This window comes from Chaetodon trifascialis, chromosome 12 (assembly GCF_039877785.1).
Source record: "Chaetodon trifascialis isolate fChaTrf1 chromosome 12, fChaTrf1.hap1, whole genome shotgun sequence".
Taxonomy (NCBI): domain Eukaryota; kingdom Metazoa; phylum Chordata; class Actinopteri; order Chaetodontiformes; family Chaetodontidae; genus Chaetodon; species Chaetodon trifascialis.
In genome coordinates this window covers 5628780-5642546 of record NC_092067.1, presented here as the reverse complement: position 1 = coordinate 5642546, position 13767 = coordinate 5628780, and the positions used below count along the sequence as shown (strand labels likewise).

Sequence of the window (13767 nt, the reverse complement as noted above, 5' to 3'; positions counted from 1 at the left end):
GGCTGTGTAAACAGATTTATGTCCCATAACTGAAATAATACATTACGGCACACACAGGCACATGTGCAGACACATGTGTGCACCCCCAACTCACACACACACACACACACACACACACACACACACACACACACACACACAATGCCACCCCAGGAAAGCACCAGTGGGTAAAATTTCAGACACTCTGTTTGGTGAGCGATCAAGGTTGGGGTCAGCAACATTTAATGCTGAAATGTTTCCCATTTTCTTTTAATGATCAAAATAATGAAAACCTCTTTCGGACTGAAATCCAAAACACATGATCCCAGATCTAAGCTTTTAACCGAACCATAAATCTCTCTCCAGTTTGGAAGGTCACGTTCATGGAGTCCACAGTCTAACTGAGACACTTGATGACTTGGCATCTTGGCAGACAGTGAGACCAACAGACAGCTTGGCTCAATAAATGCCATGTGGGTTTGATGCATGTATATTCTTTTTTGTGAGTATTACTTTTTATATGCTCCTTCTACTACAGTGTGATATACAGTATATATACGTATATGCACATATTCAGTTCTATCAACTCAGTATTTTATTCCTGACCAGGAGGGCATAATTAAGCAAGACCAAGAGTCTGCAGCTATAGTGGATCTGTGAGGCTTTTGTCTTTTAGTTAATATTTGCTAATTAGCACTAAACATAAAGTACAGCTGAGGCTGGTGCAGGTATTCAGTCAAGAAATTTAGATGATGGTGGCACAAGTGGTTCCCGCAGCTAGAAGGTCCCCGGTTTGAATCCCGCTGTGGGCGCTGGTGGCATGACCTCCACCATGCCTTTGGTGCCTGCTGCTCGAGGAAAAAGGGCCTTTCTGTGTGGAGTTTGCATGTTCTCCCCGTGTTCATCCGCTGTTTCCTCTGTAATAACCCCCACTAAAAACATGCAAGAAGATCACCACTTGAGCAATGGTGACAGAGAAAATACTGGTCCCCTGCTCCTGGTCTGCCGCAACTAACACCTTGTGTAATGTGATTAATAAAGTACGTTTCTTCTTCTTCTTCTTCTTCTTCTTCTTCTTCTTCTTCTTCTTCTTCTTCTTCTTCTTAAATGAAAAGTTCAGAGGCTGCCATAGCTATTAAAATTCAATTATCATGTTAATGCATCCAAAAGTTGTTGCAACATGTCTCTCAGAACCACAAAATGCGACCCCCATGAACAAAGCCCTTATCCTCCAGTGAAGCTCCCCCTCTGCTCGGGATACACAGACATAAAACGTCCTCTTTGCTGGCTCTGAGCAAGATGACCAAATATATATTTCTAAAAGAGTTCGATTCAGGGCTGCACGGTGGCGCAGCAGGTAGTGTGCGTGCCTCACAGCAAGAAGGTTGCCGGTTCGATCCCCGGGTCAGGCGGGGCCTTTCTGTGTGAAGTTTGCATGTTCTTCCCGTGCATGCGTGGGTTCTCTCCGGGTACTCCGGCTTCCTCCCACAGACCAAAAACATGCTCATTAGGTTAATTGATGACTCTAAAAAATTGTCCATAGGTGTGAGTGTGAGTGTGAATGTTTGTCTGTCTTTGCATGTGGCCCTGCAATCGGCTGGCGACCGGTTCAGGGTGTACCCCGCCTCTCGCCCATTGTAGCTGGGATAGGCTCCAGCCCCCCGCAACCCCGAAAGGGATAGGCGGTATAGATAATGGATGGATGGATGGAGTTCGATTCAATCACACCATTGGCAATATTTAAAGGGTTAGTTTGGATTTTTTGTGGGGTTGCCACTGTGAACTGCCGACTCTGGAGTTGGGGTTGTATGAGGTGTTATTTATTTATTTTTGAGGTGGGCCTTCTTTAGGTGCTAAACTACATTTTGCTGCTACCCTTTTCCACAGCAGTATGTTGCCTAGCTTTCTGTGTCATTATATGTGTCATATTAATACAAAGCTTTGCCTGGTATTGATAGCACACACGTGAGTTGTTGATCACAATGTAAGGCAGCGTCTGCCTGTAACATTTCCTTTCAGAATGACCTTTATATGAAAAGTTTAACTTTTCAGCTCTCCCCTACACATACAAGGGATTACACATTTTTTTTCCATTGCTCACAATGTACTTACACAGAAATAGACATAGAGTTGTAAGGTTGTCGATCTCTAACTTGAACTGCAGGAGTCCATGTACTGCTGATATGATGTATGAGAGTCCCTCTGTCTGCCTATGCCAGCCCTATAGGATGCAGTTTCATCTCTCTCTGCAGGGAGGACCAGATTTATGGAGCTGAAACTATACACCTGTATATATGCTTTTCCAGCTCTCACCAATCTGCACCCAATAATCAGAGAGCTCAAGCAACATGGAGAAGGAAATCTACTTATCTTAACACAAATAAACAGATAAGGACACAGTAGAAGTAATATTGTTTTTCTTCTTCCTCCTCTTCTTATTACTGGCCATGAGAACCCAATCTGAATGTGTAAATCAACCAAAACATGCCTGAAAGAACCAGTGACTGAAATATAGGTCAAAAGATGTGAAAGCTCCACAGTTAAGTTAACAAAACTGCATCTGACAAGGAGGCTTTGTTTGGGGTTTTCTCACACAGACACATGCACACAGATTCTCCTACACACACAAACTTTCTCACACATGCACACACTCCTCTGTTTATGGACAGCAGGTCTTCCTCCTCCTGTTTCCTCCGTCTTCCAGGCTACCTGCCTCCTGCTGCTTAGTCATAAACTCGCATAATATGTTTAGCATGCTCCGTGATCATCTAACGACCGTTGCTCAAGGCCACTCACTGCTACTGTACAACGAGGCCGTTAGGCCATCACAGGATATGTAACACTCATATTAAGTATCTGTACTGAACTGTCAGGAAAGCCAGGTGGTTTCTGATTTCATTACTGGCTTTTATGATGGCATTTTATTTCATATCTTGTTTACTGTCTCTCAAATGTCTTGTGACTATTTACTGTGTTAATTTAGACATACATACGTTTTATGGTTGTTTTAATCAGTTACACATGTACATTTTTAAATCATAAAACATACCATATGAACAATCAGTAAGTCACATTTTTAGACCTTTGTGTCTAAACCTAAATTCAGAAATCAGTGCCAAATATTTCTAGAGAAATCAGAAAAAATACTCTGTCTTGCAAGCGTACCACATCCTGACTACGACAGAGGCATCGTCAGCGTTATAAGTAACAGCACATCAAAATGTCTGCTGTGAAAATTTTGGTGGAAGTTTGCCGCCTCACCCAACCTCAGCACCATCTGAGTGCTTACATGTCCCACACCAGTCTGAATTTAAATGTCATGCTCCTGTCCAGCTCCCTGTGGTACAGAAAACAAGCCCACCTCTCAAAATGCCAGAGTAACCCATTACTATAATACATTACCACCCATCACAACTTATTTAGGTATCCAGGGTCTCCTGAGCAGGCTTTTGAAACTGGAAAATCAGCCAGTTTAAGTCACAAACTCCTTATTATGACTACGCAACATTTCTTTCAGTGTATGTTCTTCACTTTGTTGGACTCCCTCTGTCTTCCCTTACAATAAACTTAAGGCTAACTTCTCAGAAAATCTCACGTTCTGGCTGGTTCCACTCAGCCAGTGAGATTTTCTGCCTCCAGAGAAGCTCTGCCTGCGATATTGGACTAAACTTCCAATCTGTGCATAAATGAAATTCAATCTGCTGCATACATACATGCACATGCCAGCTGGAGTCAGGGACAGTCGGGAAGACAAATAGACTTCCCAGTAAACTAAACTCCCTTGAAGAAAGCCTTAGAGAATAAATCTCATAGAATATATAATGCTTATACACAAGAGAGCAATCAAAAAATGGGCCTCCTTCCTACTGCCTCTCTCTCCATCTCCATCTTGCTCTCCTCTTCAGGTCTTATCATTTCCTCGCCAAACCTCGCTGGATGCTAAACTGCCATAGATCAAATCCTGCATGACTCTGGGAAACGGTTCAATTCTAGATTCACCCATCTCTACAGCAAATAATGATCTGATCAGGTTCTGGGTTTAGTATGAAACCCGTGCTTAACTTGCTCCATGTGGTGTGTGTGCAGTACTGTATGTGTGGGTAGGCTTATAGTAAGGGCTGTTCAACAATGCCAAATGTCTCCTCTGAAACTCTGTATTTTCCATCTCACTTTATCTTGTAGATCTTTTCCTGGCGTAGACATACACAGTAGTGAGTAGCCCATCATTTACAACTCTTTTAAAGAGTGAGGCGTAGGATGGCTCATTCTCTACAGATCCAGGTTACACTGTATAGTATTTGCATATAACTCTTGATGTATGTTTTAGCCTGCCTGGAGAACAAGCTCATTAAATATCAGAAAGATCAACGATTTATTGATTGTATTGCATGATTAACTAATTAACCGGAATTGTCATTATTTGTACTTTATTCCTGGCTGTTTTCCAAAGCATACCATACATTTTTAGATAAATTTCTTACCTTGCAGGTAGCTGGATTTTGCTCATTTCAATACAGTATGAAGATGAACATATAAGTGCGAGTGTGTTTTTCTGCATGTATGTATATGATCAAGTATGTATGCATTTGACCAAGAGTAGGTACCTATTCTCATCCTTTTTCTTATTTTTGAAAGGTCAGGGTTTTATTTATTGTCTTTGTGTTTCTGTTTTATTATTTTATTTTGATGAATGTTGTGTTTTGCACTTCAGAGCCACTATAATTAAAATAATAGTATCAAGCTTTCCAACTGAAGGAATTCTAAAATTCCCTTCATCCTCTTCATGATATCTGTTCTGTTCTCATGATCTATTGCCTGGATATGGTATGACATCATGATCAAAATGAATTGCTTTTTGGCAGTAATTGATCTGTCAGATGTCTTAGCTACTTTGGACGCATCCCCAAAGAAGACATTTCAAAATTGTCCACAATTTCATGTCCACGAGCAGAACAGAAATTTTACTGTAACTTGTGTTAGGTGTCACTGTTAGTTATTACGTAAAAAGATGCTGAACCACTGACATAGTTTTTAGTTTTTATATTTTTCTGACTACCTGAAGCAGGAAACTACCTGTCTGTTGCACTACAGAAAGACTTAAACAAGCACAAAGAAGAAAACTTTTCTGGTCAAATAGCCCTCACGAGGGGGCTCAGCATCTTCTTTCCATTCATCAAATTCACGTCCGGGGCACATCACAGAGAGACGGGGCTGTTGTGGCCCAGTGGGGTCTGAGATATACTGTCCTGTGTATCCAGATAGGCAGGCAACTTCCTCCTCTGACATATACACTGGCCTTAGGGGGCCTGAGGCCAGCTGGGAAAACTCTGGAGACTTTCATACAGGAGGATGAAAAGGGAAAACTGTCTGGAGTTTGATGTATCGGGAGAAGCTTTTATGCCGTCATATATACATGCTCTTTATAAGGGTTTTTATAAACATAATGAGTAAATACATACATAGCTTTTTATAGCTTACAGTTTAAATGTAATGATTTCATGTTCTTTCTGTGCCTGCGTGAGTTTCCTTCAGGTGCTGTGGTTTCTCCCCACTGTCCACTGTGAACTGCCGACTCTGAATGTGATCGTGAATGTTTTTATCTGTCCATATGTGACTGGCCCTGTAATGTGCTCGCACAGTGTAGCAACAGTTTAGATTAAAATATCAGTACACTTTTCATAATACATGTCATATCATACCATTTTTAATGGTATTATTTTCATTTTCATTTTATTCACAGGATCTGTGACACCTCTCTCCTGTATTGACAGCCACATGTATAATCCATTAATGAAGAACACAGACTCTTAAATTTTATTTTTATTTTTACTAGTTTATTTTACACAGCAGTAGATAATACAGATAAATCAGTAATGGCTAACAAGCAAGGAAAATAGTTTGGTTTACAGTCATCTTCTTAAAATGAGACAACACACTGTTCCCACACTTCAGTATTTTATTTGTCAAGAAATTACTTGGGTGTGCTCGCAGGAGATGAGCATAAGGGTGGTGGGGGCCTAAGGTGCTTTGTGGACTTGATGAACTGATTGGAGGCTGAAGTGAACTGTAGTAAATCTGTGAAAAACAATAGCTTTTACATTCAGGCAATGGAGCATTTTCAGTTTAATAGCTTTATTTGCTCACAAGCAATGAGAGGAATTCAATAAATTAGACATAATACTTTGAAAGGTACTTTGACTTCACTTTCAAAACACCCCACACACCTAACATTCTGCATATAACGACTGGGATTTCTGTAATTTTTTTTTCATATTTTTCCCTCCAGTTACCATTTTTCCTCTATATTTTTTAATCCTATAAGCTTACAAAGTGCAGACATGCATTAACACTCAAAGCCTTTTTTGTCCATTTGGGAAATTGGTCATTTTTAACACTAAGAAAATCTACTGAATCCTCTAAAGATGTGCTATTCTCCCAATTATATTTCCAGGACTGATATACAGAGCTACAGACACAAACATAGAGAGATCTCCCAACAGACGAAATAATGAGCTGAGCCCTGTCCTCTACCAAAAAAGTAAAATGAACAAGCAGATACACCTCAAAAAGTGTTTGGCCTACAAGAGGCCAATATTCTGCATTTCAGCATGTTTGCTTCCTTAGTTCCTGAGCCTTTTGTAAAACACAGCTGCAACACTGAGGGCAATAAGACAAGCAAAAGCAAGGATTCCAACAGCCACACCAAGTCCGACAGCAGAGTCACGTTCTTCTTCGGCGACAAGGGGCTTCTCTTTGGACTCGTTGGCCTTGATTTTGGTGACGATCTCTGGAGAGGAGATGGTGTAAGTCTTGGTTATGTCCATTGCAGATGTGTCCAGGTTGCTCCTCTTCCTCCTGCTGTTGCACTGTTTGAAGGTGCTGCAAGTGCTTTTTTCACACAGCCGGGTAATACAATGCAGAAAGTAGGTGGACACGGTCTCGTTCTGCTGCTCGATGAAGCGAAAGGCAGGGAAGCGGAAGCGGGCGCTCTGGCTGTCTCCGTTCTCGATCATGGTTGTGAACCGGTCTTTAGAACAGGGGACAAACAGGTTAAAGAAGCTGGAGTTAGAAGGCAGTGGGGAGATAGAGGCATAGCACCGGTCAAGCAGGACGTGGTACTGCCCAGTCAAGTTGGTGGCCTTGACCTCAACATACACACTGGTCCTCAGTTCAATCCCCAGCTCTGGAATGACCATAGGTCGGGTGTAGTTGGCATCACTGAACAGCTCCAAGCTCAAGGTGCTGATGAAACTCCCATTGTTGTCCTTGATTGCAATGGAGGAGGCAGACACATCAATCTGGGTGTTGTTGATGAGATATTCTAAGGGATAGGCGCAGGAGTAGTAGTACTTCAGCTCAGCATTGTAAGTGATTGTGCCTGTTGTAGGATCGATGGACCGAACAACACCGCTGATGTTGACCGTCTGGATGTTGGAAAAATCTGAGAATATACCTGTGCCAGCAGCACTGGTGGTCCTGAAAACGCTTCCACAAGCGTGGGTCATATTGAGTGGGAAATTAAAGCGAGCAACAGGTGGAGTCACAGAATCATCGAGGGTTGCTTTACAGGCTGGGTCCAGCATATGGTTCAGGATCAGTAGAGTCTCATTGTAGCCAGTGTAGATGACGGGGCAGATTTCTATTGCCAGGCCAATGGATGAAGTCCCACACTGCACTGTGATGTCAGTGACCTGTGGCCGCCTTGCTTCTGCTCCACACTCATTCAGATTTAGCTGACTACTTCTGACAATCATGGAGAGTAAAAGCAAAATGATCTTCATCGTTATTCTTCAGCTTTACCTTGAATTTGCTAATCTCTCTGCTAAAATCTGGACTCTGCTGCTAAAGGCTGGTAGATCTTCCCTGTTTGAAGTCTTCAGGCTGTATTCAGGGGTCTTTATAGGTAAGTGTGTCCTCTGGGATTGGTCCAAAACAAGGTCAAGCACCTTTGCATTTGTGAACAACTGTATTGTATTAAGTAGCAGAGCTCCATCCTGGACAATATCCTAAGGGCAACTACTGAAACTTGAAGCATCTTGCTGTCTTGAAATACAGAAACAATGGCCTTGTTCTTTTGTGGAGTACGGTTTAAAATATAGATCCCCATAACTAAGCCCTCATGAAGTAAGTGAACATAACACTGCCTGAGCTGAATTAATGCCTAACATATACAATGCTGAAAAGGTCCTTCTATCCAGTTTGAGCCCCAGCAGCTTCAGTAATGACCTATTTGGAATCAGCTGGATCAAGCACGGACCCACTGGATGATCCAGGCACTCTACTCATGTGTCCTGACATTTCTTTGATAATAAGAGCCATAAACAACATACAGAGGAAAGAGAATTTCAGAAAGTTCACAGTGATTGTGATGGTAGTGGTGAGATGAACAGAGAGGTAGGAAAGAAGCCAGAACACAAAACTGTTTCATTTACAGCTTTTTCTCTAATTTTTTTCTTTTTGGTAAACACTGGCTGGCTTTCTTTTTCAACTAAAACGCACTTTCAGATGGCAATTTATTCAAATAAAATAGTCTGAGAAGAAAGAATCAATCTTTGTTCAAACTTTTCACAATTCATAGACACACACCTGTGATGATATGTTGCAGCTAATATTGCAAACATTCAGAGGCTTTAGCTGCATGTTGGCTCTTGTTATTTACTTAGTCCATTTATGCACAGTATACTTTATACAGTGAGTTTGATTTGCACTGGTGTTTCGTAATAAAAAATATTGTAATCCTGACATAATGGTGTAGAAAGTTCAAATCCTATTAATTTATTATATACACTACAAACCACATTCACTGTGAGTGGGAGGAGAGAAGGCAGATTTTGGCTTCATATTGGTGTCACATATGGGAGGCGCATCAACCTATTATGTTCCATATCTTGGTCAGCTATTGTTGCCAGCGTATATTCAGAGGCCACTGATGAAAAGACAAGATGATCCTGCAGTGTTTTGGAAAGGTAACTGAATCTAAGCAGTGTCAGTGGAGACAAAGACAACAGTTCCTACAGAATCTTGACAGAGACCAGACAGGGCTTCAGCGCTGCAGTGAACTGTGAACAATCTCAATAATAAAACTTCCACAAACACACCAGCTCAAAATATGGACTGTCAGAACTACATTCCAGCCTACATTACGTCCAAACATCACAAAGACATTAAAGGACAGAGAGCTCATGCACATTGCACTACATCTCTATCCAAATCCTTAAGGAACATCTCTTTACACAGAAATTCACCCAGATCCCCATAAGCGATTTGGCACTTTAATATTTCACTTAATTCTATTTGGTCAAATAAATGTAGACTTTACTCACTTTTAGTTTTACTTTTACTGACTTTGGATGTTCATCAGGAGGATTGCTGAAAAACTAGTCGGCCAGTTTTCGTGAAACTTGGTTGACGGGTGGAGCATTTACCAAGGATGAACCTACAAAATTCAGTCTGAATCACAAGGCTGACAAACCAATTATTTTTCCTTTGGGTTAGTGTTGGAAGATGGCTGAATAAATACACAACGCCATACACCTTAAAATCAAATAGATGGTAGTAAAGTGCGACAGTGACCAAATATAGCCAGTTTTAGAAATATGATGATTACAGCCCACATTCATGGGTACTATTAATCCTCTGGGATATCCGACACATGTAGCAGCTCAAACTTCATACAGAAAGCAGTTGTTATGGAGTGCTCAGGGAAAGTGGTTTCAAGGGTAAAGAAAGCACATTTCTAATATTGCAATTTTTCCCTCAAACTATGGTGTGACATGGAAATGGAAATGCTCACATTTCATTCAACTAATTGTAGTCCTCTTACATCCAAATGTGAATTGTCAGTAAATTCCACCAGACATTTTACATTTTACTTTACGCCTCTTCAGAACAAGCCGCCATATTGACCTTGAAGTCATTTCTTCCTTGTGAACATACAGTTTTTCACAACAGCTGTTTCGATAACAAGTTTATGATGTTATTTCACTTCAAGCAATTAATATTTGTAGATGATAACAAAGTGTTTTCTCTCTCTCATTTGTTATGTTATTTTAGCAGTACGTAAATGCAAGGCTTCAGCTAGGCACAGATGTAGTTTGACATCTTGTAAAAGTTTTAGAAATATATCCCAGCATAGTAAATATAGTGGTTTCACTTGTAGACTTGCATATCATAGAAGAGTGGAATATTGGTCTAGGTCCTATTGGTCTCTCTCTCCCATTGTGGCCATTTTTGCTTACAACATATGAAGGGAAGTAAACAGCGACATAAACAAACATATCATCAAGTTGTCACAGATATACAATTGTGCAATTATGCAAGTTTGAGATTTTGGTCACATTTCAGTGGTATTATGATAAATGGTGAGAAAATCTGGTTGAAAGTTAAGTAGACTGAGGAAGCGTGGGTTTATACTGAACATCCAAAGAGCACTGAGCATGTCTTTCATCACTTCTTGCATTTTGCCACAAGGCAAGTCCTCATTATGACCCAGTTTTTAATGTCCCCACTATAACAGGACACCTTCTGCCTTTGTGTAAGTACAGTAGAAGACACTGACAGGATATAATGCCACAGAATCTGCAGACTTACTTAAGCAGCACAGATACTGAATGTATGTGTGAGCTTTGATAGTTCCTACCATCTGAAACCTCACACGAAGAACTTTACCTGACACGCTCAACATTTTGACTAAAAATGTTAGGTTTAATTTAGAATAAAATTAAACATAAAACACATACATAAACCGAAAGAATCATAAAATAAACAGTGATCAAAATTTATGAAATTAAGCAAATGAACAAGCAGGTCATTACATTTGCACTGAGTACAGAAGGTAATTTCTTTTTTCTTTTTTCTCATGACTCTTTATCTCTCTCTCTCTCTCTCTCTCTCTCTCTCTCTCTCTCTCTCTCTCTCTCTCTCTCTTCTCTCTCTCTCTCTCTCTCTCACACACACACACACACACACACACATCTCCTGTCAGTCCCATTAGATGCCCTTGTTGTCCTTTATTAATGATGCCTCTTGTCTGTGGTGATGACATCAGACAGGAAGTGAGAGGAAGGATGACAAACAGACTCTGTCAAAGTCCTGCTGTAAATTTATTGGGGTACAGGGCTGGTGTTTGGGGGATGATGGGGTCAGGAGGGTGGTGAGGGAGGGTCACCTGCCCTCCTGCTTGCTCACCTCCGTTCTGGCTGTGTGATTAATAGTCAGAGCCTCTAAATCAGCCGGAGGGTCTGTGGTGTTGAGGAGTCACAGAGGCGGAAACACAAAAAAGGAGAAAAACGAGGTGGGATTTCTGTTCAGAGGAAAAATACAACCCTGTGTCGCTCTTTTACTGCTCAGGTCGTGACCAAATAGCTCTCTGTTATGATTGGGCCTTATGGGTTATTTTGTCTAGCAGCGAGGTGGTGACAGCTTCTGAGACAGAGGAAGTGATGTGACTGTCAGCAAGCCCGTACAGAGAACACAAGCTGAGTGTTAATCTGCCGCTGCGACCACAGCTTCCATTGTTTTGAATTGTAGCTTGAGCTGTTACAGGATACAATTCAGACCTCAAAGTCACAGCCACCTACCAGATCTCCCATGATGCATTTGTCCCCAATCCATTTAGAATCAATACTGGTCAATGTGTGTTCTTTTAGGCCAACAATTCACCCATTATTGCTTTCTTATCAGTTCTGAAGTGTTTAGTGAACGGGCCCATACCTCTCATACCTGCTTTAAACTAAACTAAACTAAACTAAACTAGTCAGTTTAAATTGTGGCTTTTTCTGACTATTATAGTATTTTTATCTCACCTCTTTTAAGCAATTCATGCAAATTACAAATAACTGCTTACAGAAATTCAAAATCTTGAACAGCTAAAGTTACCAAATAAAATGAGCTGCTCTGGTGGATTATTTTCAGTCCATAATGCAGCAGTAGGTTAGCATGCATGTACTAAAACAGGAGATATAACTACATGTTTCACTACATTAAGAAAGGTTTATCTCATCTTACTGTATTTGTACATGTGTTTGCTTTTTGTTTAAATAAAAAGATGAAGTCCTTTCAATGCACACAGTCCTGATCCATTCGAGGCTCATCTGGTTTATCTTAATTATTTGTCATTGTCATACAATAGAAACTTGAAAGTTGAGTCTCAAGTTTTGATTTCTTTTTGCCTTCAAGTCTAAAGTCCAATCAAGTCACTTATACATGAAGTCTGTCAAGTCAGCTGTCAAGTCCAAGTCAAGTTTAAAATTGATATTTTCTAACACTAAAACAGAGGATGTACAACATGTGTGACTTAACCTTCAACTCGGTAGAAGTAAAACTAAAAACAGCCTACATGATTATATACAGGAACTACAAAACACAAGTTCTCATTTACAGAAAAGTGGAGTTTCTGGTAGAGATTTAGCACATACACAAAGCCCAACCATACTCACGCACACACACCGCCTGCTCTCCATGTATGGCCCTGTGCTAATTAAAAGCTTGTCTGTTTCATTCTTTTCTCTGCAGTTTCCTCCTCTGCTGGCTGGCTGCTGCCTTGCCATTACAGCCTTGACCTGGTTCACACCAGATAATATATCACCCTGTAAAGCTAGCCACTATAGAAGCTGACCCAGCACCCAATTGTTATGCTAAGGAAATGAAATGTCACATTTGAAATGTGTTAATGCTCCGAGGTACAACATGCTGAATGTTTATGAGCATGATGCTCTGGAAAATACACTTATTTGGAAAAGTTACATAAAAGAATAAAAAATGAATCTCAAATGTGTTGGAGTGCAGGGTGGGTTCATAAACTCACCATGGATTTCCCTGCAGAAAAATGTTGTGATGAACACAATTCTCAGATGTATGCAGCAGTAATACGCCTTACAACCCAATTTAGTTTTTTTCATACTTGGGTGTTTCCAGTGCTAATAAAGTTGTGTTGTAAGGTCAGTAATTGACACCAACACCATCTGAGTACTGAAATGGAGCTTTTATGTTATATGTACACCACAAACTGAACAAGGTCAAGATAGCAGTGACAATACAATCAACCTTTCTTGGTGGTAATTTGAGATTTCACTGACCTCTCCTTTCACTCTGATCAGCCTGGTGTCACAGAGGAGTGAAAGTAACACAGGGCTCAGCAGCATTATTGAACAATAATGGGACATAACAGGACAGAGAATTTCAAATCCATGAAGAATAACATGATAATGAATAAATCTTCATGTTTCCTGTTAGGTCTTGTCTACCTGTTTGATGCATCTTTACTTACAGGGTGTGGAATCAGATGTTTACAAATTCACATAAAACCAACAGTCCAGTGTGACTGTCATGACATGAGTACATGAGTACTTTTGGCAGGGTCAAGGCCTGATCTGTTTGGGAACTCTGATGCAAAAATTTCTGTTCATATCCCTCAAGAACCTTGTTTAGTTAATCAGTTACCACCGAAGCGCTGCATTTTGTGAAATGCATTTGGAAGTATTTCTGAAATTCTCAGAAATTACTCGCATTTACAAAACAACTGGTTCAATTTTGCACCACTTCTCTGATTTAGCAAAGCAAAACGAACAAAAGGAGAAATTTATTTAGAGCTTCCATGATCACTGTAAAAAAATATCTTACTGTCTGTCCTCACCATTTCTCCATGTAATCCCACCTAGTTCTGTATAAAGAGAGATGAGATGTGTACTTACTTTGAAACTAATGTGAAGACACCGTTGGGACAGTGTTCATAATTGGTGCATTTGAAACATCATACAGTGATCTGAATGTAAGAGAAGACGAGACACC

General features: G+C 40.5%; 1 protein-coding gene across 1 annotated transcript; it reads right to left on the bottom strand.

Annotated features, from left to right (window-relative positions):
- Positions 1–6599: 6599 nt before the first annotated feature.
- On the bottom strand, positions 6600–7760 carry LOC139340612 (zona pellucida-like domain-containing protein 1). Its single transcript, XM_070976524.1, has one exon. It carries the CDS (start codon positions 7758–7760, stop codon positions 6600–6602), a length of 1161 nt encoding a protein of 386 aa, XP_070832625.1.
- Positions 7761–13767: the final 6007 nt, after the last annotated feature.

Excerpts from the sequence above, each read along its gene's own strand:
- LOC139340612 (XM_070976524.1), bottom strand. The coding sequence starts at position 7,760 with ATGAAGATCATTTTGCTTTTACTCTCCATGATTGTCAGAAGTAGTCAG.